Source organism: Syngnathus typhle, linkage group LG3 (assembly GCF_033458585.1).
Source record: "Syngnathus typhle isolate RoL2023-S1 ecotype Sweden linkage group LG3, RoL_Styp_1.0, whole genome shotgun sequence".
NCBI lineage: Eukaryota > Metazoa > Chordata > Actinopteri > Syngnathiformes > Syngnathidae > Syngnathus > Syngnathus typhle.
This window is the reverse complement of record NC_083740.1, coordinates 11,081,464-11,108,483: the sequence shown is the minus strand read 5'-3', so window position 1 is coordinate 11,108,483 and position 27,020 is coordinate 11,081,464. Positions and strand designations below refer to the sequence as shown.

The following is a 27,020-nucleotide window of genomic DNA, read 5'->3' as shown; positions in this document are numbered from 1 at the left end:
AATACGGTATACTGAATTTTAAATTGTTTGATGGTTTAAATTAAATCACAGCCAGAAACACTTTACAAAAAAAACATCTGAATGTAATTTTAATAGTACAATAGAGCAGTACAAAGCAAGGGCAATAAATTATCATTCAGCCATTCAGACACAATCCCTGATACAATGACGCATAGTATGGCTTAACTGCATGCTTCTGGAGCACATATGATAGCAATAAAAACTTTGTCTTTAATATGAAAGTAACAGTTTCAGTCAGACTCTATTATATTACAGTGGAGTTATAGAAATACAGTATTCAGGTACAAGAGCCATTGTATACAATTATGTTCCCAGTCCCTCTGCGCTGAGACATTCTTTAGGCATGCTCCAGTCAAATTTGCATACAATTTTGTGACAAATAAATAAGATCACAAGATCACAAAACAGCCAGTGGCTGAATAGTGTGACTGGTGTTCTCTGAACCCCTTGAGCTCTTTGTTAATTAAATATTGCAAAAGCATACAATTAATAGTCACTGCTTGCTCTATTTGGGCTCAACGATTGACTATTTTCAGTCCACGAGGTTGCCAAGAGTTGTTGCCATACTAGGAAATCAATCCTACAAATGCACTTAGTGTTAATGACATTGTTGTTAAAATGAGCAAATAGTCATTCCTTCGGCCCCCACACTAAAGTGCTATCAATTTTAATCAAAAATTGGTTGACTAACATGACAGTCAAGATCATTATTTTCAACTGGAGGTAGCAAAAGCAACCACTACTTAACTGATGATATTAATCTTTCCAAAGTCATACCAATTAAATTAGAGATCATTTAAATAAATGTACAACCTCACTTTGATAGTAGGTTAATCATTAATGCAGTCATTTTGCAAAATGGTTAAAAAAATCACAAAACAAATACTGGTAGGCTTAATCTGTGTAGTAATTTCACAGAAGCACATTTCACTGTTTTTGGTTTTGTAAACAATAACATTCTAGAAATGTCTTACCGAAAGCCCTAAATGGAAACACATACTACCTGTAACTTGCAGTACACACCTTTTTATGAATATTTTGGCCCTAAGTTTTAAATTCTAAGATTGAACAAAATATTATGGCCAACGTAAAAACATCCAAAAATGTGTAGTATGCGTATACATTTTGTGAAGCATTTGGTGTTGTATTTGTTTTTTTAACACTGTTGAATTTTTTTGGCTCTTAGAGTAAAAGTAAAAGGCCCACCACTACAGCAACCCAAAACTCCAACGAGTAAATCTAAGTATGTAAACAATTACAAATACAGTATGTTCTTACACTTTATCAGTGTGGTAGACTTTTTATCATGGACCACATCATAGCTTGGGAGGAAGATTAAACATTTTGATTACAACATATTATTACGTATACACAATAAACTAATGGATAACTAGTTTTTAAAATCAGAATCCAGGGACATTATCCATTTATCCGTTTTCTTAACTGCTTTTACTCATGAGGGTCGCAGGCACGCAGGAGCCTATCCCAGCTGACCATGAACGGGTTGCCAGTCAATCGCTGGGCACATATAAACAAACAACTATTCACACTTACACGATTAACTGGTAAAAAAATAAAAATTGCAATATCTTAACATGATTACAATTGAAGACAATTTGCAATTTTGGTATTTTAACCACATAAAATGATGTGGTGGGTCAATCTGAGTTTGACACCTGTGCTAAACATTCCTTGCTTAAAACACTTTCGTAGCATTAATCAGGGAAATTATTTGATAAACGTAATGACACATACATTCTAGTACAAATCTACACTGTAACGCAAGCAGATTTGCTTAGGCAGAGTGCAGGTGGGTTACTGGCAAACCTTTGGGGTTGTGCACATCATACAGTCAGTAAAAACATGCACATCACCATTCCACCCATAACCATGCCAGCTGAGGTTTCGCACCACGGGTTGTTACCTACCGCCTCACAGTGCAGTGAGAGTACGGAAGATTTGAGTGAGGCAGAAGACAGATGCAGTGAGTGCAGTGCACTGTTTGGCTAGCAGCTTGGTGCTCAGGTCATGGCAGCTATGCTTTCTGCCGGCTCGCTCTGCTGCCAGACAAAAGTCCCTGAATGAGCGGGCCACGTCCTGCAGACCAGCAACTGCTTCTGCATTCCTTTGTTTACACCTGTCACAACTAGAAAACCATATGCATGCGCCAGCCAACTCCACCAGGGTCCGGAAACTATCAGCCAGAGCGTTGAGCATTTTCTCTGGACTCTGGCCAATGACAACCACTTCTTGGCAGTATGTTGTCAACCGCCTTGCCTCAGTTTGGAGCATTTGCTTGTTCTCCGTAAAGTGGGAAGCGCACGTTTCCCTAGGGTGAAAACCTCCTCGACCAACTACAGATCGATCAGCACTGCTATTCTCCAGGACAGACAGGAGCTGATCTACATCCGCACGTAAAACTTGGAAGCCAGCGGGCGCTTCTGGGTAACGTTGCTTTCTAAGGCGATTAATGGTGTCTTTTTGGGTTTGAGTATGAAGATACTCTGCATCAGATAGAGGTGAGAGGAGGGGACTGAGCTCAGACGTTGCTGAGGACGGTAGAATGTGTGGATAGTAGGGAGGGTTTATGGAAGAAGATGTAAGAAGAGATGATGTTGGAGGATCGGTCATGAGTGGAAGAGGTAATCTTGAATTTTGCGTTTCGCCACTGCCTTGGCAAGAGAACTCATAGACGGTCAAGTCCTCATCAAAACTGCCCTCTCTGCTGAAGCAGTTGGTGTAGACTGCTGGGCAACCGCAAGCATCCGTATTTAATCCTTCAACTAGTGACTCACACCTGGACGTCAGCACAGATGTGCACCCAATCTCGGGTTTCAAGTTTGGAGTAGACCCTTCCTCCCCTACTTGGGATGGATCCTCCCAGAAGGTAAAAACCTTGCAGCCTGAAGAAAGTGGGTGCAATGAGTCTGTTGTCTGATCTGCTGACCTACAAAGACCCATCAAGGGCCTGTCACTGCTGGTCCTTTGCGCAATTTGTGACTGACTATGAAAATGCAGACACGGCCCATTTAGATTTTGTGTTGTCACCACAATCGAAGGAGGGCTGCGGGTTGAGCGAGTGCTTACTTGTTGTCCTGGTATGCTTTCATCAGGCTTTGTATCTCTCATCTTTGATTCTGGAGGTACAATTATAGGACCAGGAGTGTCCACATTAAAATCTCTTCGGAGGCTACTCAACGCGGAAACTGGAGGCTCTGTTATTGGATTCAGAGTATCCTCGTATATTTCAGGGAGAAATATATTTTTATGTTGTGGTTCAGGTTCAACCTGGACAGGTAAGGATGCTGTTTCGTGATCTACTAAGTCCTTGGCTGGTGTTTCCTTTAGTTCTACAGTCGAGTTATTGGCTGAGGCTGTTTCAACAAAGAACTCACACTCAACCTCTGATCCTGTAACAGTTGTATCTGAATCATCTGACTCCATTTCCTCCGTTGTTGTCTCTTTAACTTCTTTGACATCATGAATGTTATTTACAGTATGTGAAATATGAAAGTTGCCCTCACCGTCCCTAATCGGACTTTGGGCTTCATTTTCCAACCCAACTTGGTTAAGGGTCTCTTGGGAACGTGACAAATAAAGAGGTAACATTTGAATCTTCCCTCGAAGGGTGGAGGCAGACAAACGGCCCATAATGCTGGGGGAACAGGATTGGAAGATGAAGTGAGTTGGCAGAATTGGCTCTTTGGGTGGATCATGGGCCACGGCAGTGTTAGCTTGAAGTGAGCTAGAATCAACACTTGGAGAAGTGTATTCTTCTCTATTAGTTTCAGCCATGCATAAAGCATTTGAAATATCAGGTTTTAATCCAGTCCCTGAATTAATTGTAGGATTGATGACACTTGTTGCAACTCCGAGTTTAGTTGTGATGGAGTTTATAGTGTGAGTGTATTCATTACTTTTCATATGGGTGGAAATGGTTGAATTGTTGCGACATTGAATAGTAATCTCAGATTGATCCTTGCCTGTAGGTGAATCGACACCCATGGTGCAAGTTATAGCTGTTGTCCAATCATGTTTGTCAACATTGTTACCAATATAAGCAGTTGACAAGTTATTATCATCAAAAACATCAGAATTCATGCTGTCAGTGACTTCATCGTAAGCAGTCATAGCTACTGTAATCATATCAGTAGGTTCATCTTCACTTGGTGTAATTTTTAAATGTAACTGTGAGCTGTTGACTTTTTGTTTCTCCTCGGAGTTGGATGAAGATGTTTCGGTCTGGCTTTCTGGGCATTCTTTAGGTAAGGAACCACTTTGGGAATTGTGACAAAGTGGCATTGGGGGCAGAGGGGATGGGGGTGGAGGTGGTGGGGGGCAAAATGATAAAAGCGTACCATCATCCTCTGCATGTGAATTTTGAACATGGGCAATCGGGTGAACACTTTTGTCATTCAACTCTGTCAGCCATGTAGTCATGATGAAAGGTTTGACCTCACTGCAGTTCATTGGACCATTTGAATTGTCTTGGTTCTCAGTAACCTTCGACAAGAGCTTATCTGAAGTGGATGGGCCATTCCCTGTCACACATTGTTCTTCTTCCTCAGTTTTTTTCTCTCCGTCCTCCTCCTGATCTTTTACAGTCTCTGGTCTCTCATCTCTACAGTCAGCACTTTCCTTCGCTTCTGGATCCAACCGACATCGCACAACAGTGATGGAAGGGGCGACTATTTTAATGTGATCTATGACAGATTTTGATTCCATCGCATCAGGTTCCATCTCCATTTCTTGTTTCCTGTTCCTGGTGCCTGACTCCAGGAGGTCACTTGTTTGCTCATTGGTTCCACTATAAGAGGGAATGGGTTTTGACTCAAGCTGTGCTGGTTCCCCTTCAGAATAAGTCATGGAGTACAGTACAGAAGAACTTGGATTATCAGTTTGTTCTAAAGGTTGAGGCTCAGAACTCAGTCTGTGGGCATTGCTACTTTCGGTCACAAAGTTGCTACTGAGAGTGGAATGGGCCTGGTCGTGCATCGATGTTGGGCGGGGTTCTGGATACGACACCCTGGAGGTATAATCGGTTTCCATGAAGGAACGACGCTTTCGGTGTCTTTTTCTCAGGTCATACAATGTTTTCTTGCCACTTCCTTTCTTGTCTTGTTTTTGCTCCTCCTCTGATTTTTCATCAGTCTTTGTATCTGCCATAGAGACACTGATGTCACTCAGGTCGAGTGAGCTTACAGAATCCAACTTCATCTCAGTGCTATTATCTGTAAGAAAAAAAAACAACAACAGACAAACTTTTATAAAGTGTTTTCAATCCATTACTATACATAAACTACTTAACTCCAAATACCATAGATATTTTACATGTAAGTTTTAAACTCACACAATTAACCTTTTCTCATTGAAAACAAAACAAAATTGTCTCCTCAATGCATGCATGCGACATCCAACATAGTATGTGTTTGTGTGTTGTCATGTTAGTGATAACTAGTATATAATAATAATCATGCGGTGTATAAGCTTCAACCACTAGATGGCAGAATCCTGTAGATATGCAGCCTACTCTTATAATACAGTACTGTTTTTCCAAATTCAAAATCAATGGGATAATAAACCAAACCACAGAGTTGCCATACACAGTTAAAAATACACATACTAAAATAATTGGCATGCTGGATAATTCCCATTTAAAAATTGTTGAGGATTTTTTCCATTGTTTGAAGTTCACATGATATCTCGATAGCTATTAATCAGCCAATCAATATTTCGGGTCATATTAACTGTCGATTTATCTTCGCTGCCACTTATCCTCGTCATTGTCATTGGTGAGATGTAGCCTATTACTCATTACTTGAGGGGAGATGTGAGTACTAACTGGGCTGGTCACCCATGACATAGCACATATAGACAAACAAGCATTCATACAGAGTCACCTCGGGACAATTTAGAATCTTAATATGAATTTTGTCATATGTGTGTCTGTGCACAAGCACAGTAAAACATGCAAAATCATTATATGCTATCCCAATCCACATCCACAGTTGGTATCAAAAATTCACGGTACTATTTATTAACAAGAGTTAGAATTGGAACAGACAGCACAGTCATGACTGGTTAGCATATCTGCCTTGATGTTATGAGATTTGAATCATACCTCCGGCCTTTAAATTTCAAGTATTTTTCTGGGAACTCTGGCTTTATTCCACATTCCAAAAATGACCATGTCAGGTTAATTAAGCACCCAACATTTTTCATGTCTGTGAATGGTTGTTTGTCTTTATATGCCCTGCGATTGACTGGTGACCGGTAGAGGGTGTACTTTGCTTCTCATCAGCTGTTATACACCCCAAACACACTGAATTATACTTGAGAACCAATAATGGAAACCGTCACCTTTTAGCTCCATGCCTGACGTTGGGTCATCAGGTGACGTGAAGCCATCTCTGGCGTCAAAGAACTCCTCATCGGAGCTGCTGTCTCCAAAGCCGGGTGGTGGCTGTAGGACTGGAGCTGACTCATGTTCGTTAACTTGACGCTGCTCTTCCACCCTCTTCTCTCTTTCTCCTTTCTGAGTATCATTCACAGGCTGGGAAAGGCTACGAGCACTGTCAGGGGTGATGTTGGAGCAGAGTTTGTAGTAGCAGCTGGCATCTCTCTGGTCAAAGTTAAACACAAAATCTGAGTGGGAAGAGGCTGAGGACAAGGACGGGGACTGTGGGTGTCCCTTAATACTGCTCTTCCTGCCTGTTTGTTTGGAAACATAACCTTCACAAATTTTGTTGTCAATCACCATATTTTTCCTTTTCCTCAAGCTCTTCTCTTCAGCCTCTTCCTCGTCACTGGCTTCCGGAGGGCTCGGCAGGAAGTCCACAAGACGAGAGAGCTCAGCGAAACATATCCTGTCCTCTTCAGTGTAAGAGCTGGTGGACTGATTGGTAAGGTGTATGTCAAGTGAGATGGGGGCAGCTTTCAAATGTTGGGCATCAACTAGGTCATCAGGCCTTCTGTTGTCCCCTTCATCACTATTGTAGGATGTCAAGTGAAGAAGAGGATGGGAATGAGCAGGTGGAGGAACCAGTGAGTTGGCTTCAGAGTGTGGGGGAGCATAGGGATGAATTTCAAGGGGTGAATCAATTTGAGCATGATTTTGTGTTGACACAATTGGAAGCAAAGAGGAAGAGGAGCATGAAATCAAGTCATCTTCCTCGAGGAGGTCGAGAGAATCACTGGAAGGGCTGGTAACAACACGAGAGTCAGTATGACATGAATCTGATTGTGATGGTTGGTCCTCTGGTATTCCACTTCCCAACCTAGATTCCTGTGGCTCATTTTCAAGTTTCCTATAATCCATTTCTGGTTGTCCAACATTTTGAGCTGCTTTCTCCTTGAGCAGTTTGTTACACTCATTCTCATACTCAGATAGATGATTTTCTGTTTTTGTATCAGCATCATTCTTGTCTTTTTCCCTTTTGTCTGACGATTTATTTCTACATTCACTGTCATGCTTGTTTCTCCTGACGTGCCTTTTCCTTGCCTCTGGCTCTGAAGAGGATCTGACACGTGGGCGGCGTTTGGCATTGAAAGACGGATGGGTGACAGGCGGCTCCATGTCTAAGTCGGACGAGTGGTCCGAGTCGCTACCACAACGTGAAACATAACCTGTGGACCAAAATGAAAAATGACATTCAATAGCTGAATGCATTCAATACTGTTTGAATTGCTTCCAGGTTTTATTACGCTAAGCCTAATGGGACGTCTTGGAAATATACAGTATTTCATTTGATTATATGAGCTGTCCGTGTACCCTCTTCAGCAGACACTCTGTGTTTTTTTAGGACGTCCATCCAGGGAAAGATGTTGACATTGGGGTCAACGAATACTCGACAGTATCCTGCTATTAGGCATGACATATCTTTCGCTGCAGCTGTCTCCAGTAGTAGTGTGATCGGCTGAGGATGAGAGAAAGCAGCAATAACGGGTCAAAGAAGTAGGGGGGGTTAGAAAAATAAGGAACACAAACTGCAATGTAAGGACAGACTTGATCAATCACAAAAAATATACGTGTATACACACACATAAGCCATTGTGCGCTGTATGCAATCACTCTTCCCCAGCTGCTGCAGATCTACATAATTCAAAAAATACCTATAATCAATACAATACAGATACATTAAATAAATTATCTTCTTTTTGAACTTTAAAGAATCTGTATTGTATTTTTAAGCTTTCCATGTTTAACTGTAGGCATGTATGCATATACGTATAGACACACACACACGCTCGCACGCACGCACACGTGCACACACACACGCTCACACTAACACACACACTCCCGCACACACACACACACAAACACACACACACTTTTTTCCGTACTATAAGCCGCTACTTTTTTCACAGGCTTTTGAACCCCTGCGGCTTACAGTCCAGTGCGGCGGCTTGTTTAGGGATTTTTCATGATTTTTATGATAATATGTATGTATGTATGTATGTATGTATGTATGTATGTATGTATGTATGTATGTATGTATGTATGTACGGATGGGTGGATGGATGGAGTACATTTTATAGTTTGGCCGGGGGTGCGACCCACCGATAGATATCAGAACTGCTACCTCAATAGAAATATTTAAAACACAATTAAAGACACATTTTTATGCCAGGGCCTTTTAATTAACCTGTGGTGGCCAATTTAGCGGGAGTTTGGGTTTTTGACACCCCCCCTCCCCCCTCCACGGCTGATAAAGGCTGTAGAAGACACTGCCAGGACAATTGAGCGCACCTCCTGCAGCTCTTCACTTTTAATTGGACATCTATTTTTTTTTCTTGGATTGTTTATATTATGTGTTCTATGTGCCCTCTCTGCATCCATTGCAGCCTGGTCATCCTAGAAGGGGAATCCTCCTATCTGCGATCTCTTCTCAAGGGTTCTTATTTTTCCCCCAGTAGTTTTTTTTTTCCGTTTTTCCTTGCCCTTCTGGGATCATGGGATGTTTGAGAATAATTGTCAGTTTTTGTACATGTGAAGCCCTTTGAGACTTGATTGTGATCAGAATCAGAATCAATGTATGCGCATCCACATTTACACATAGTAATAGCAATGTGTGTGAGTAAATGTTCCAGGTCTTACCATAATGTCCTGCAGGTATATTTTAACCAAGCCGACCTTTTCAGACTCGGGAACAAGCTCGAGGCGTGTGATGTTGTTAAACTCTGTGAGGTTGGAAAGGATGCTCAGTTTGTGGTTGATCACCTGACTCACTCCATAACGGGCGCCCACCAACAGTGTAACTGTGGACTCTCTGTCCTGGAGCTGGAGCGAGGGCAGAGAGCTTGTTAACCATATAGATGCATATTTAATGCGTACTGTATATCAATGTTCTACACCACTTGTTAGGTTCAAGGGCAGGGTGAACTGAAGGCTATGCCACAATGTGACTTTGTGTAAGACGGGGCTTTACCCCGGACTCCTTGCCGGCCAGGGAACATAATAACCATAGTAAAATTCTTACCATCATAGTTGCACTAAAGGTTTTCCCGCCATAAGACTTGAGATCACTTAGTTCTTCCAGATAATTGATGCGCGCTTGATTGACTGTCAGGCCCTTTTGTTTGGATTCGTGTTGTGATTGGCTCTTCTTCAGCTGGAAGCTAATGGCCTTCATCAAATCTTTCTCTCGCATGTTTCTCAGCAATGTAGATGAAACAAAGTTGTCAATACCCCACGTTTTACTGCAGCAAACACATTAAAACATAACGTGATCAGTTAGGAGAATTAAAGTTGCATACATACTCCACAGATTTTTAAAAAAGTTTCAAATAAAATTTAAAACTCCACTGTTGATTTACAATATAGCGGTTAAATTGGATGTGGTACAATGTAAAGACGTAATATGTGCATCGTTACGTGACTATCTTCAGGCTGGTCTTTGGGGACAGTCCATAGCTCGCCAATCTCTCCTGAATTTGCAGTGCGGCAAGTCGTAGAGCCGTGTTACACCTCATTTCCACTGCGAAACGCTCTTGCAGGACATCATTCACTCCCTAACACAAACAGAAACACATGAGTCAGCCTCATATTTTCTGATTTACACCCATTTGCTTTTATCCTAAACAGGCTGGACTATTGCCAGGCTATTCTGTCCAGTGGAAGAAAGGTATCATTTTGTAGATTGTACAGTACAACAACAACAAGCTCACAATGGCCTCCCACAAATTTTATTTTAATATCATTCTATTGATTTTAAATTAGTAAAAGAACGTGACCTATTATGTTCCTCCAAAATACTCCTCTCACGTCTCCGGCTCAAACCTGAAGAATACGTGAACCCCTGCAGGATTGTTTCAATGTGCATGAAACCAAATCTACAAGCACCTTTTCTCATCCCATTTAATTGGCGTTAAACCTGTTACCTACCTGTTTTTTTTGTTTTTTTTGCCTACCTCAAAACCAACCCTGTATCATATTATTAGGCTCATCTGACCTGGATAAAATGCTGAGGGCCATTGTGACTGTCAACCCAAATAAATGTATGAGCACCTCATATTATATACAGTCAAAGCTACAAAACTGACCAATAACTCGTTTTCAAATCAGACGAGTAAAAACTCGTCAAATAATTAAAAAAAAGATATTAAAAGTGAAGACAATTTGCAATTCTAGTCATGACACGAATTTGATGCACAATTTGTCTTCGCGGGCCACACAAAATGATGTGGCAGGCCGTATCTGGCCCCCAGGCCTTGAGTTTGACACCTGTGTTCTACATGGTAACATTACATCTTAATCCTAATTCCCATTTATGAAAAAATCTATTTACACTTTACGGACTCTCATGACCATGTCGTACATACATTACATACAGCTAGTTGTGGACAATGGTTGGCAGGGTCATGAAAATAACTGTTGAAGTGAGTACACTTGAGTGTTATATTAAAGGAAGAGCTTCAAAATACAACACACCTATAAACATATTTAGCGTGGAACCTTTAATTTGAGAGAAAGTATCGACAAGCAAATCAAAGTAATGTATATCAAATATGTCAGTTTGGGCATATAGAAGCTAAAATGCTAGCAGTAGAGATTACTGTTTCCACAATATACCTGCAAGTAAAGATACTCAAAGGCAGACGGATCATCTTGTAGCAGAGTCTCAGATAGTTTTGGGATGAAACAAACACGGAATAGACATCTGTAGTCACGGGACTCCTTCTTCTGGACCACCTGAACTCAAACCAAAAGTGAAAATAAGTATTTGTGTCACTGTTCTTGTCAGTGCCATCAGAACAACAAGTCTTTATGTCATCGTACAATGTGCTCTGGAGGGATATTCTAATTTAAACTGATGCTTAAGTTTTGATGACAAAATTAACAGTCTAAATTGAAAATGACTCCTTTGTGTGGGTTGGTGGAAAACTGATTGCAAGACACTGGGCAAGATTCACATTTCACTTTTAATCTTTCCACTATAATTTCTTGACAAACTAGGCCATTGTCATTGAGAAAACAAAAGAGAGCACGGCATAGCATAAAGAACACACTAATTATAAAAAAGAAAAGAAAATGTAGACATTATGTAACCATAGGACAATTTCCCCAGGGCAAATTGTACGTGCATCACTGTAGAAATTCTTACTCCCTTTGGGCCACAAATTCTCATCCACATGACATTACCTTCACTTGCTATGAGCTATTTCAGAAAACTGCTTTATCATTGGGTGAGCTAATGCTTCGCACATTTCCCTTTGTTTGAAAGTCAAGATTCACTAGGGTAAAAAATCGAATGGAAATGCATAGAAATAATCTCAATTATGTTTAATAATCTTAATAAGGCAATAATGACATAAGCATTTTCCATATAAAGACATATGATGAACTAATGCCAACATTTTGCGGGGCGTGAGACAGTTCAACTGAGATTCTAATATAAATTATATTATAATATATTATAATTATAATATAAATTTTGAGCAACAGCAAATTAGTAATTTATAATGTTGGAAATAGCAAAGATTTGACATAATTAGCATGGATGTGCCAAAGATGTGCAACTTGTTCAAAGAAATGAGAAATTAAACCTGCTGCAAAGAGGTGAAAGATATGTTGCTACAAAAAACTTCAATACATCCATTCGGCGAAGCGTGTAAAGAGTGTCGTGTCGTAGCAATACCTGCTGTATCTTCTCTTCATCGTGTAGCAGAAGGAGTTTAGTGACACTGTACAGCTGCTCGAGCATCAGGGAGAAATGTTCAATATTTCTCAGAGAAAGTTTTTCCTTCAGCGTCATCACAATATCCTGATGAAAACAACAACAAAAATGGGAATAGAAATACACGATATAAGAGGTTGATAAACATTGTTGCACTTTATAAATAAAAATCAACCTTGCAGTTGCAAGTTTAGTGATGGGGGGGAACCAGCATGGGTTATGTGATGGTTACTTGGCAAAAAAAAAGTGTCTTGATAAAATGTCATTGGTGCAGAAGCCATTGGACATGGCTTGTCATGATTGCAACACTAATTTCGCAATAGGTTACATTTCCGATAATTTGGCCTCACTTTGGTTTCTGTGTTATTGTTACTAATGATGCACAGACTAATAACAATACATTTTCAGGGGTGACCATGGTCATCCCCTGGTGACGCCCTTGGCTAGATGTGGGACGGCCAGTGGGATGGCTCGAGACTGACAAGGTGTGGCCATTGCCACCATTTGCCATTATGTTCTTTTATCTCTTGCTTAGGAAATATCTCATTTACACAAGTAATAATATGAATGTATATGTTTAAACTTACCTTGACTGTTGTGCTGGGCTCGAATTTAAAAGCCTTGGTTTGCCCATTCTCCAGATATACCTTCAGAACATTAGGCAGGAATAGCAGTGAGTTGCCCTGCAAGCCATACAAAGATTGAAAATAAAGAACGAGTTAGACAAAAGCATAGTATTTCACATGCGGAACTATTTAGTCATTTTCATTCATTCATTTTTAATACCGCTTATCCTGTCCAGCTGAGTTCAGGCAAAAGTAGACAATACCCAGAACTGGTTGTGCTCCTTCCCTAACATGGATCTACTTGTTGTGCACATTAATCACAGTCATTATTGGGCAATGAGGCAAATATCGACTTGCATTTTCTCCGGGATTAGTAATGGGCACTCCAGCCTCAGTGGTTTTTCCCATACAGCTAATTTCACATCCGGTAACAGAATGGAAGCAGCCAGAGCCAGGCTTGTGTGATAAAAAAAGACATCACTTATCTTGAGTGGACAGAATACAAGCAAGTATATGTCTGAGCACATATTCACACAACAACACGAACAATTTACAGGACACTTGCTACATCCTGCTCATCGATATACATGTTGATTTAAAATATAATCCTCATGCTAAAAATAGATCCAACAGGGGTCTGTCCACATGACCATCAACTGAGATATTTGTCAACCAGGTGTTTCAATATACTCTGACTTTGCCCATATATCTCAGATGAGTTCACATGAGCAGACGTCACAGATCTGCAAAAACAGATCCGAAAACAAACATTCACAGAGAAGAGCGTCGGCATAAAAGTACTGTAAACGGAGATTGTGTTAACGCTAACCTGAGCGTGCCCATTGAACTCCACCTCCTCAGCAAAGCGAACTTTTACAGGATTGGACTTGAGCTTGGCCCTCTTCTCAGGCGTGATAAATGATGACTTAGGGCCCTGAAAGATATACAAGGTACTAAAACGATGGCGGGATATTTTCATAATTTAATCAGCAGACAATATGATGCAAGTCATAGTATGTACTTTGAATAACAAACTAAAATTTAGAGGTAAGACGTTTTCTTCAAAGTGGGCATTCAGCAAGGATTGTGTGCAAACATACTGCTATGGTGAAGCCACACCTTTCATTATGGCATTTGTCTTCATTAGGGTTTTGAGTGTGCTGGAGCCTATTCCAGTCAATAACAGGACATTATCGAAAACCAATCATTTACATCTTACTTACAGCTACGCAAAATATCCTTGATTAACTTCACATGCATGTTGCAAAATGTGGGAGCCAACCCGAGTGTCAGGAGAAAATGAATGCAAGCTCTAGGAGGCTGAAGCCATGATTTGAACCCCCAACCTCAAAACTGTGAAGCAGTTGAGCTAACGACGATACCGCTGTGCTACCAACGCGATTGACACTAACAATATAAACAATAATTACCGTATTTTTCGGATTATAAATCGTGTTTTTTTTCATAGTTTGGGTGTGGGTTATACTCAGGAGCGATTTATATGTGAAATTATTCACAATTTTCAGAATTCAAAAATCCGCGATGTAGCAAGGGATTACTGTAATCTGAACTGCAACTGCGGCGCGGCGCATATGCGGCGGTGTTTTACATAAAGGACAAAGGATTCGATCACGGGATTTAAGGACTTGGAGTGACAAAGATTGTTTTGATAAAATTGTTGTGTATAATTATATGGGACTGCGGAATATTTTGAAGTGCAACCGCCGTCAGCGGCTCGCACCCGGCATTGACATAAAAGACGATCGATGGATTTAATGATTTGGAGTGACACAGATGGTTTGATAAAGGTGTTATTTACGTTATAGGTATTTAGATAATTGTCAATGTTACGGCAGGCCCGTTCTCAGCTCTTTGTTTGTGTTTATGTCACGTTAGCATACCTATCCTTTAGCCTGTTGTTGCTCGTTCGTGTCTGTTCTTGGTGTTGGATTTTGTAGAATAAATTTCCCCCGAAATGCGACTTATACTTCGGAGCGACTTATATATGTTTTTTTTCACGTTATTGTGCATTTTATGGCTAATGCGACCTATTTTCCGGAGGGACTTTTAGTCCGAAAAATACGGTACTTTTATAGTCTTCAGTCAATTAATGTGAAACATTCAATTCAATTTAATATTTTCAGTCACATGCCACTGAAACTCAGAGTGCGTGGACTCTAACATACTATACACGTAGAAAGCTATGAACCAAATGAGATTAGAGTTGCTACAACATCAGCAGCGGCATAGCAAAGAATTATTGAGGCCCATTCTCATTTATTTAGTGATCCCCTTCACATGAGTGAAGACATAAATTTGCTTCCTCATATACTGACTGAAGTGCAATGCTTGGACACTTGCACACCAACATACATATACAGTACAACCAACATACACACATACAATTAAGAGGGATATAGCAGCAGGACCTTGGTGACAGGAGAGCTGTGCAGTAAGATGTTCAACCTGAGCCTTGATAACATGATGATTTATAGGTTTGTTCCCAATAAGAGCATACATCTGAACATTATTCATTGCATCCACACGATATGAAGGAACACACACATGCAGTATATAGTAAATGAGAAAAGTTCAAGGACTTGTTTCACAAAAGTCTTCCAACGCAAACTACAAACCATGTGGGTTCCTCTTCAATGTGGGGCAGACAATCAACAAGTCATACATTCTGCAGCGTTTGCTTCAGATGTTTGGGATGACTGCAATACGGAGATTCCCAGAATAATTGAGCGGATGAATGTGAGGCAGAGAAGACTGGGAAAGTTTGTTCGACTCCAGGGGGATTTCTTTGAAAGGGAAGATTTAACATTCAAATAGTTTTGCATTCTATTTTTAGGATTAGAAATTTTGTTTTGTGACACTAGTCCCGGAACCTTTGTGATACAGCTTGTGCACAGAGGTGGGCATTCTGTCCCAGACTTTTTTTTCCGGACTGACGGTGGATGGACGGACCGTTGATAGAAGCCCTTTACAATGACAGGTTACAGATGAGGACCACTATGAATGCATGACAGACGGATGAGGATGGAAGGGTCCCTAAGTCGTGGACGAATGATGGACGATGGACCGACAACATTTCTGTAACTGGCCACCTCAGTATATGTTTTGTCAATCTTTTTCACCTTTTTGTCACTCAACGTAGACAGTTGTCCATATGTAATTTAAAGTCTAGCTCTGCTGGCAATTCACACACTATTCATATTAATTATTCTAGCCATCCATTTTCGGAACCGATTGTCCTCACGAGGATCGCGGGCATGCTGGAGCCTATTCCAGCTGACTGGGCAGTAGGCAGGGGACCAATCGCAAAGCACATTTAATATGGTTGTATTTATACCCTGATGCTAAATCATCAGTTTGTTCTATGGGGTATCCTCCACTCAATATTTGTGACTGTCTTGCACTAAAAACCCAATTTAAAATCAGAACAAATTTCACATAAATTTTACACACTGATAAATCAAATTTCAACAATGCCTGTTGCTTACAAATATGTGTGTATGACATTGGTGAGACACTGTGACTTACCAACATTGTTCTGAGTATAGTCAGAGACAATGACTCTTGACACTCTCTATGAAAAAGAACGGAAAGACATACATTAATAAAGAAATACAGGTAACTCAATTTAAATTAGGTGTTTACATTGCTACTCATGCATGCATTGTGTGTTGTGGTTGAATGAAGTTGCCAGTGTAAGTGCATACCTGATGATTTCAGCTGCTTGCTCCGGTGTCAGGTCATCGACAACAACATTATTGATCTTCACAAGCTGGTCGCCAGGGACAAGACGGCCATCTCCAGGACCACCTGAATGCATAAAATGTTCACAATTGTGGGAGTTTGTGTAGGTAGCATCATGTACACAACTTCAGGTTCTTTCATTTCACTAAAGAAATTTAGGAAGTGCGACCTGTTTCAATTGTAATTATTACCTCAAACACTGAGGGAAATAGCATTGAAAAGATTTGTTTGTTTCATTTTCAGTTAACGCATTCCTGACTTCAGCACTGGATTGCAGACAACAAACAATCAAGCGCCTCAGGCAAATAATTGATTGGCCAATACTGTGAACAAGAAAGTCTAATGACCTAAAGATTTAAGAAGGAGAATTGTCAGCTTAATAGTTGTCTATGTTTGGAGCCATTTCTAAACAACTACAGATGCCAAGATCATCAGTTGCAAATACGTTATTTGGATTTGACCAGATTTGGAAGTAGAAGAGGCAAAGAATCATCCTCGGGGGAAAGTAAAATAGGTAAGGACATTTGCAAACAACCCAGGAATTAAAAGTGTGAAATGCAGGCATGTTTAACTGAATACAAAGCTGATAGCAGGAAGCCATATCTTATTCTGTTGATGAATGGCAATGGATATGACATCATCATGATGTGTGGAAGTAAACCTCTGAACACAATTGTATTTATGAACAAAGAGCAAAAGCGACACATTTCACATTTCATACCTTGGGTGACTTCTTGAACCACGATAGGTGTCTGGGAAGAAAGTGTGAGGCCATGGGATTTGAGCTTTGAGTCCCGCTGGATCAAAACATTCAAGCGAAAGGGATAGTTCCGCTCCTCTGTGCCAGAGGACTCTCCTGGCCTCCCATCTATTGCAACTCTGTCTCTGCAAGTGGACAGAAACGAGTGAGTGAGTCATTGTCACTTTGGTACCCATTGTCCTTTTTGTGCTTTGTGCTCAAGTTGTGATCAAGTTGTTAATTAGCACCTTTAAGAGTGCGAAAAACTATCACATTATTGCAAAATGAAGCATCTCACAAACTGTGTGTAGGAAAATGAAACTAGACTTTCCAAAATGCGAGTCAAGACAATCAGCATTTTTAATTCCTTCAATTTTGAGCACTGCCTGCTTCTCATTTCCCTTTTCAGTCCCTCCCTATCAATTTAAAAAGCAACTGGAGGCTGGAAACAAGATCAATGAGATGTGAAAATAATTTCTTTTTATCTTCTCAGAATGATGTACGTATGTAAAACGTTAAAGTGATAGTGCTCAACATCCAAAATGAAACACGCAAAAAAAGAGCAAACTGCTAGCTGTAACTTCTACAACAAACAAAAGCAGTAAATGCTCCGGTGAACTGCAACTCAGTTTTTAGACCGTAGACTAAAATGTTTCATTTAAAGAGGATTTATTATTAGTAGTAGATGGGAGAGAGGACCAAGAGTGAAGTCTCCAAGAATCAGTATGTAGGCACCCGATGGCCCGGACACTGAGTTTAATTACATTAGTCATGCAACCCTCTTTGCAATACATAAACTTATTGCATGTGCTGCATTGAGGTGACAGGTCATTTATCTTAAAAGTCAAGCCACACTTTAGATTGTATATACGCATATGCCACAGAACACACACTTTGCAGTTCTTCCAGTTGGCACTCAGCAGATAAGCACCCATCGGGCTATGCTCAAAGGAGCTTTGCAAGTGCGCTCAAAGCACATTTCTGTGCTCAACATTTCGATGGTAATTGTGGCAATTGTAGCACAGCTTGAGATGAGAGTTTTCTTACTGCTAATTTTTTATCTCACAACACATACTGACATTGATTTATCACCCAGGCCCAACATGTACGTACCTCCCTATTAGTTGTAACATTTGAACTACTGGTTGGAAATACGTTTCAGATGTAACATTTTATATCCAAAGGTTTACCTGCCCAACGAATGAGACCTGCTGCCCAACTCCCGTGAACGTCTCAGCAATCTGCCCACCACCTGCTCCACCCTGCTGGTCTTGCGGGAAGGGGAGCGACTCCTGTCTTGCACTTCCATTTACCTGAGAAGAGGTCAAGTTTGCTAGAATCACAATTATGTGTTACTGATTCAATTAAAATCAAATGCATAAAAAAAACGCTTGTTTTTAATCAAGACATCAAGAAAAAAAGAACTGGACCATCACATACATTAAGAGGAAAATAGATCAGCTGAAAACCCTGTTGTCAGTTAAACAGGATCAAACAGCTCCCTAATGCTGATCAGAAGTTCCACAAGGCAAAATTGGCATAAAATAAAACTAACATGCACATACACAGTAATACATGTTGGATATGCTATACTCATGAATAGTAGTTTATAATAAGGGTATAATATTTTTGAAAGGATCGAAATAAAGGATGACTCGATCTCATCTAGGCTGTGATGTATTCCACAGCTGCAGGAAGCAATCTCTGGCAGACGTGCTTTGCTGATGATGGCATTAGCACCATCCATTAGAAGGAACAAGCGGATGAGGCGGGAAATCAGCGGGTAAGTTGCCAATGTAAAAAAAAAAAGTAAGCATAGAAGAAAGAAGGACAGAAAATGAAAATATGGTAACAGGTTAAGAAGACATAGACAAATATCTTTTATTGCCTTTGATATCAGCCACAATATTTTCTGACTCCCCTCTCGAGTCACAAAATGTGTTTATCATGGTTACATTATTCAGCCACTAATACAACACCATAATGGAAGATTACCACCAATTAATGTTGTGATAGAAATAAAAACAGAAGAGGAAGAATCTCATATTTTTTCTTATAATGGATTTTCTGTGACAAAGCTACTTCTATTCCTGACATCACATTTTTATGAATATTACTAGAATATTGATCATAGTCTTGTAGGCCTTAATGTAGAGTTCCCATGCATTTGTTTTCTGTACAGTTATTGCCATTAGGGTTGTGGGCAACTGGAGCCCATCCCAGTTGATTCAGGGCACGAGGTTGGGTACACCCATGAAATGACAGCAGGTCATTGTAGATATGAAAACAAATAACCATCCACACTCACATTCACACTTAAAGACCATTTAGCAGGGATAGGCAAGTGGTGAGCTGATTAATTTTCATAAAAATATTTTTTTTCTGGGGGAAGGGGGGTGTAATAAACATGCTTCCTGTAATACAGAGGACAGCCACACATACATATGGCCTTGGCTGCCTTATTAAAAAAAGATGACTCAGTGGGAGAGGATTTTTTTTTTTTGAGCACATGTATCTTTTCTCCCAAACTGGTGTGAGAAGCTTCTTAATTGGGAAAAAACATGTAGAGGCAGTTAACAATTACATCAACAACGTTACCTATATTCATAACACCGACCATTTTTTAAAATCTTGTAATCCTACTTTTCAGCCCCAAAAATATGTCCGGGGCGAATTTCAAAAATTGGATTTTGTTGGACTCCCTCACATGTATAGTACATTGTCAAAAGAATTGCCACTCCGTTCCATTTGACACTATTCCAGGTTTCTCTGTAATCGTTTGCAAATAAGTCACACCCTTCTCCTCAAATCTAGCCGCCTTGCTGATTGCGTGTGTGTGTATGAGGAGGAAGTAGGCCAGTGCTTGCCAGCAAGTGGATACAAAACAATGCCAAAACGAAAACGCACGTTTATGGAGGAATACTTTTTTTTTTGCGCGCTTTCGCCACGGTCGTGAAGACCTTTTTTTTTTTTTTTCAAATGCCGATGGTCATATTTCTTTCGTCTTTTTTTTTTTTTACTTACTTACTTTCTTTTTTACTATAAAACAAAAAATTTTTTAGTATATATACCGTATTTTCCGGCCTATAAGGCGCACCGGACTATAAGGCGCACCTTCAATGAATGGCCCATTTTAAAACTTTATCCTTATATAAGGCGCACCGGACTATAAGGCGCACCATTAATGCATCATGTCAGATTTTTAATCCAAATCAAATCATTCTCCATTTTATCTTTTTTATTTCAACTTCAGACGGAACAAATTACTTTATAATCATAAAATAATGATCCATAGTCTTTTTGAGTCATGATTCATAGTCTTCAGCGGGCCACTTATGATTGATTTCATGACACAATGCTTTGGGCCAGTTTAAATTTAGGAATTTGGTCCATATATAAGGCGCACTGGACTATAAGGCGCACTGTTGGTTTTTGAGAAAATTTTAGGTTTTTAGGTGCGCCTTATAGGGCGGAAAACACGGTATGTTTTTTGCTAGTGTAAATATGTTCTTGTTGTTGTACATACTATGTTGTTGTTATTGTAGATATGTTGTTTAGTGTTATTCACCAATAAATGCAATTGATAGACAGACACCTTGTCATTTAACCAGGAGGTCCTTATATCCATTTAAAATACTACTTACTTGCATGTTATTTCAGTTAAATATAATGTTGATTTATGACAGCAGTAGATTGTTAACAAATCTATTCAGCAATCATACCATTTGTTAAACCCAGCAATTAAAGTTATGCTATATATGCTGAATGCAATAAAATCACAGTGCTGGCAAATGAGATTACCAAGTAGTGTATGTCTGCAGGCAATGACAGAGACTTTGTGCGTCACCCACGCTTAGCCAGATTAGAATGTGTTTCGCCTTAACCTTACAGGTCTGGCTAGGGCAATGGACAAAGTTAAACGGGATCACAGACAGTGTCTGTGGTTCACTACACACTTCCCTCTTGCTGTCTGTCCCATGCAGTACTTATCCCACATTCTGCTAATAGTCTAATCTTGTCATTTGTCTGTTTATATACAGCTATAAAAGGTTTCGGGTTCACAGACCAACACACCTGCTCTCAGCCCTTTGTGTCAGGGCTCCACGTGGGCGCCACTTAAAGTCCCATCCTACTTCTTCATCCATCATTATGTTGAAGAGGACCAGCCTTCATCACCTAATGACAAACAAATTCATAAAACTCAGTTACAGTGCATAGGAAATCAAACAACAATAAATTAAAAGGCGCCAAAACAATGCAATCTTCCAAGTCTTTGATTTTTTTATGTGTAGCTACTACCTATTATAACCATTTTAAACCTGACTTGAGCAAAACTCAAAATAACAAAGTCAGCATTTTAGGAGTGCCTTTTTTAGTTTCCAAAAAACTATATTCCCATTTAGACATTAAATGGTCCAGTCTTGTAGTCGAACTGATTATGAATTCAATGTTTTGTGAAGTAGGTGGATGCTTATTCTAAATGTAGAATAGGCTATTAGCGACTAGCATGGAAAATCCACATACATAGAAAACTGTCTCCCTATGTCAGGGGTGTCAAACTCATTTTTTTTGCAGGCCGCATTGCAGTCATAGCTTTTTTCGGAGGGCCATTATGGCTGTCAACCCAAATAAATGTATGAGCACCTCATATCATATACAGTAAAAGCTACAAAACAAACTGACAAATAACTCGTTTTCAAATCAGACGAGTAAAAACTCGTCAAATAATTAAAAAAAAGATATTATTAAAAGTGAAGACAATTTGCAATTCTAGTCATGACACACGAATTTGATGCACAATTTGTCTTCGGGGGGCACATAAAATGATGTGACGGGCCGTATCTGGCCCCTGGGCCTTGAGTTTGACACGTGCTGCGGACGTTCTTCAAATTTGCCTCTCTATTGCGCTTACTCTACAAACCATTGCATACTGCTGCACAATAGTAACACTTCCTTGCAAACGTCCCTACTCAAATATTTTGTGCTTACACAGATGGAGAGAGAGAGAGAGAGAGAGAGAGAGAGAGAGAGAGAGAGAGAGAGAGAGAGAGAGAGAGAGAGAGAGAGAGAGAGAGAGAGAGAGAGAGAGAGAGAGAGAGAGAGCAGCAGCAGTACATATTCGGAAAAAGCAGCAACTAAAAGAGAAACCAGAATGGGAAACATCTCAGCAGAAATTAATGTAGAAATAGTGGGATAGACCACCAATCAACGAACAAAGGCATCAGGGAGGGAAAAGAATCCGGAATTTGGAGAAAGAACAGGAGACAGCTTGGGGAGACAAGCGAGAAGGGGGGAAAAAAATGATGGTCCTGCCAGGCTAGGCTCTTTGTGCTGTTTGTTGAGTCCCACTTGCCCCAGCTCCAAACACCATGCATATTTAATGAGGACCTCGCAAAGCCCTGGCAAAAGTCCCATCAGCCCAACTGTCAAATACTGACTCAAGACTTTTCTTTCCTGTAGCTCTCACTGTAGTCAATTTTTCTGTTGTTTTTTATTGCTTGACTTGACAGTGTAATGGAAAATTATTTACCCAATTGGCTTTTTTTTAAACCTATTTCTTAAATTAATATTTACAGTACATTGAAAAATGATTTACCAAATTGGCTTTCTTAAATTACAACCTCCAATTTAACATTATGTGACGGATATGCACAAAAAAGTCTGTGTTAAAGTGAAATAAACCAGGAAAGGAGGTTATTAATCAGTTGAGCAGCAAATAGTTCAGTGGGGGCTTAACACTGATCCATCATCTCATTACCCCAAAATCAGTGAAAGATGGTGGTGGCAACATCATGCTGTGAGGATGCTGGAAACTAACAGAAAATAATACTTGACATGTACGCTGCACTCAACAAATTATATTCTCATCCATCTAGCAAGCATTAGCATTTGAACACAAAAGGCCATGCTGTATGTGACTTTTTTTTGTGAATGTAGGTTTGGTGAGTTAGAGTGTGTTTGTGTTTGAGTGTTTCAATGTGGGTGTGTCCTCGTCAGGGGCTGCACACATTAATAATGTATTCGGATAATGCGGCCGTTTCACTTTGCCAACAATTTACAGACATGTCAGCGAGCGTACAGATGAGGAAAGAGACTGAGAGATGAAGGAGGGAGACATTATATATGAGGTTCCAAAGAACCGTTCGTTCATTCACACGAAAACAAAAAATTAATATAAATGTTAAAAAATGTCAATATTCCAAATGTGTTGCCTCTGTTTGAAACTTGCAGGGAGACTTGCTCAATAGGAGTTTTAATCTTTTGGATCTTTTTCACAATTGAGAAAAGAAGAGATTTGCTCATAGGAATTTGTAATGTTTTGTAATATTTTGCATCTTTTTCACAATTAAGGAAAAAATGCCATCACAATTGTAGTTTTGTGGTGAAGAGAAATATTCACCATATTTATAGATTTAATATGTTCTCTCACCCTCATCTATGCTAGCAAGCTTTGAGTAGTGACAAAGAGGTCATCATCGTGGCAGAAACGAGTGTAGGGTCACCTTGAAGAATCGGCGCAGATGGCATTTTGGAACTGGCTGTATAGCGCTGTCAACAAATAATTTCAAGTCTGTGACATATTTTTGTGTCGCGCCATTAGCTTTAATTTGTATTCAAGTACTTTCATGTAGTAACTGGACTTTTTTCATATGCAGCAATTGTGACCAGCCAGTTTGTGACCATCTGATTTCTTATGTATGTATGGACCAGTTCTCAAGTGCTTTTTCTGAATTTCTTAGTTGTGTTTACAAAAGACTGGTCAACTGTGACTAACCCCTGGAGAATCCTCCCCTGACTGACTTAGCCTGCTCACATTTATTAAGAATTTCCAAGAGGTCAGGAGGGTCAAGTCGACAAATTAAATATTTTTATTTCCAATTTGTACTAATTTGTAATAATGAGTGGTATATCAATATCTTTGTACCTGAATTTGTGCGGATTTTGCAAACAAATTTTAAACATTCTCAGACCATGCGTAGGAACAACTAATCAGCTGCTGACAAAATGTCAAAAAACACATATTTTATATATTGAAACTACAGTCTTGAATAAAGAATAATAATAATTCTAACAACAGTTACTCAAGTCAAAAATATGCTAATGAGTTGTCACATTTCGCATCATTCTGTTCAAGTGGTTGGATGTGCTTGTGTTCTGCATGTGAATGTATCCTTGGCGTTGTGCGTCACTTGAGCACCTGTGATGCAAGCACCCGAAAATCCATCCAGCCGCTCGCATTAATCCAATCCATCACATTTTTTGCAGTAACCACACCTCATAATCATAATTATGTTTTCTGTGTGTTTTCATTCTGTGATTAAAGTTCAAAATTAATTAAAAATGAATGGCATGGAGGCATATCATGGAAAATCCCCTTTTTTTGCTTTTATACTCATTTTATTGTGTACTTGGAGTCACCAAGATTGTAGAAAAGTGTAATCTATCCCTCCAGGTGCTGCAGAGATATTTTTTTGATCTGTTCAGGGGCTATTTTTTACTCCATTCAGTTTTCTTCGTTTTCTATTACGTATTTTTATCTATTACATCACATCCGTTGGGGCGGGACTACCAAGCAAGGTAATGGGTGTGGCCAGATGGTTTCGCAAATCCGCCATCTTTATTACTCGGAGAGATTTTTGGAGTCCAAACAACTGAAGGATGCCGAAGTGGAGCGATCAAAATGTTCAATTGTTGGATGCATCAAGCCACACAACTCATTGCACCGTCCCCCAGCATCAGAACCTCAAAAAGTGCGTAGTCAAATTTCATTTTTCAAGCAGTTTTTTCACATTTGTGGGCAAAATCCTGCTTGTTAAGAAGTGTTTCAGAAATCTTTTGTCAGTATAGAGAAGGATTCGCCGAAAGACTTTATTTCATTGATGGTTCAGTTCCTTCAATCTATGGAAACGACGAACACAGTAAGGCAGTGCGCTTGAGAATACAAAAATAATCAACCGTATTTCACTTTCATATTATTGCGTATCTATGATGCACTCGTTTTCATATCATTAGCGTCAGTCTTTCTGCTGATTTTAGAGCTTAAAAAGTCAGAACCGAGGCAACCTGCATTCGTACCAAAACCTTCTTGCGGCACGACGTTACACTGCGCAACACATTCACACAAGCAATAGCACACCGAAATTTCCATCATATTTTGCACTCAGCTGAGCTAAATTTGCCCATCAATAACAATGCTACTTGCTGTATTGTGTCTATGTATAAATGTTTGCAAAATGGTCATCATCAGCAGCAAAATGGTGTTGCAACATCATGCAAACAGTGATATGCACACCGAGAGCCTTCATCGAGTAGAAAACTTGATAAATGCATCAAAAATGTATCCGAGCCTAAAAATAACATCATAAATTAATAAAGCATGAGAAGGCCTTCCGAACTTGGCAGCACTCATTTCATCTTATTTCATCTGATCTCTTCTCAAGTCTCAATGGTAATTTTGATCCCAAATCCGGCCATGAGTTATATACATTGCTGTGGCACAAAAATGTACACGTCCTTTGAGCACATGGAATAGCAATAATAAAAGTTGCCTGGTTCAGGGAGGAATGATGCAGCAAAATATTCAAAGTAACATTGTCCAATAAAATGCATGAGAGTGTGTGTGCACTTGAGATACAGTCGGTCACTGAATGAAGTTATTGATTTGTAACTGACTGTGATTTATTTGTGTAGTCATCAATTCTTCTGAAGTTGCTGAATAAAGACGTTGGCTACTTTTAGAGAATGTAGAGTGTTTTCTTTCTCCTGTCAGCAGTGAGACATCTTGGGTATTAAGTTCATTTTTCTTATAGAGCTCCAGTTCTTTCAGCACCACCCATCTGTCAGACTGTCTCTAATCTTAGAAATCCCCAAATAAACCGCCATCGTCGTTATGTATGTGCATTCCATTCATCATATCACTTAGTGTATCTAAATACGTAAAGTTGAGCAGTGGCAGGACTTTCCTGCATGTGTTATCCATGAGTGGAGGTGTAGCTACTTAATCACTAAATACAACTTTGATGGTACTGTTGTTTTTTATTTGGTTAGGTCTGAGGTAGATTAGCTGTCCGTTATGTAACTACTAATAGACACTTTTGAGGAATATACAGCATCCATTGCACACATTGGTGGAAGGCATATGGTTTATTAACATATTTAATGGATTGTCAGAGAGTTGGCTGCTGTGCTGGAGTACCCTCAAAGGAGTATGCTCCTCTCGCCTTGCACTTTTAAGATTTAAGAAACAACATAATAAAATGTCAAATGCATTACTGTTTAATTTGTATTGTACCTTTTTTTCTTAGCAATCAGCTCCGTTTAACGTGTACTACTTATACCTCAAGGCGAGACAGAATTTTGGCAGAATTTAAGAACAACCGCGCAATGATTTTTATTTTATTTTTAACAGTGTATTGCAATTTCCTACAGTGTAGTTGTTATTCAGTCTTGTTAATGAGAGTTAAAGACCTTACCGAGCAGGTTTGTGTTTCTAATCCCCTCCAGAGAGGTTTGGGGGTGGAGGTGCTGGCGGGGCGGAGTTCACACTGTCCCGGACGTGGAATTAAAGCGTCCACAAAATAAAGACAAATAAAAAAAATAACAAAAACTACAACACTGATTCTCAGCGGATGCAGCCCTCCATGTTAATGCAAATGACGCACGTTATCCAAAGCTGGGGAGCGCGCGCGATACTGAAAGGTGAGACGCGCCGCACATGCACGCTACACAATCTCTCTCTCTCTCTCTCTCTCTCTC

At 39.8% G+C, this 27,020-nt stretch overlaps 1 protein-coding gene across 2 annotated transcripts; it reads right to left on the bottom strand.

Annotated features, from left to right (window-relative positions):
• Positions 1-72: 72 nt before the first annotated feature.
• Positions 73-27,020, bottom strand: LOC133151857 (FERM and PDZ domain-containing protein 1). 2 transcript variants are annotated; one of them, XM_061275245.1, is made up of 16 exons: positions 26,738-27,020; positions 21,339-21,440; positions 18,455-18,597; positions 17,247-17,410; positions 16,489-16,591; positions 16,310-16,355; positions 13,593-13,697; positions 12,785-12,880; positions 12,159-12,284; positions 11,093-11,212; positions 9,896-10,032; positions 9,501-9,720; positions 9,119-9,301; positions 7,793-7,937; positions 6,382-7,647; positions 73-5,252 (listed from the first exon to the last, which is right to left on the bottom strand). In XM_061275245.1, the coding sequence occupies exons 3-16, from the start codon at positions 18,571-18,573 to the stop codon at positions 1,954-1,956; spliced, it is 6,129 nt and encodes a 2,042-aa protein (XP_061131229.1). In that variant the 5' UTR covers positions 18,574-18,597; positions 21,339-21,440; positions 26,738-27,020; the 3' UTR covers positions 73-1,953. The 2 variants fall into 2 exon arrangements, with proteins under 2 accessions (XP_061131229.1, XP_061131228.1); XM_061275244.1 differs by having other exon boundaries at positions 18,455-18,577.

Coding starts and splice junctions, on each gene's coding strand:
- LOC133151857 (XM_061275245.1), bottom strand. CDS start 18,573: ATGGAAGTGCAAGACAGGAGTCGCTCCCCTTCCCGCAAGACCAGCAGG. Junction 12,285..12,784: donor AGCCCAGCACAACAGTCAAG/GTAAGTTTAAAC, acceptor TGTTTTCATCAG/GATATTGTGATGACGCTGAA. Junction 11,213..12,158: donor ATGAAGAGAAGATACAGCAG/GTATTGCTACGA, acceptor GTTTGAGTTCAG/GTGGTCCAGAAGAAGGAGTC.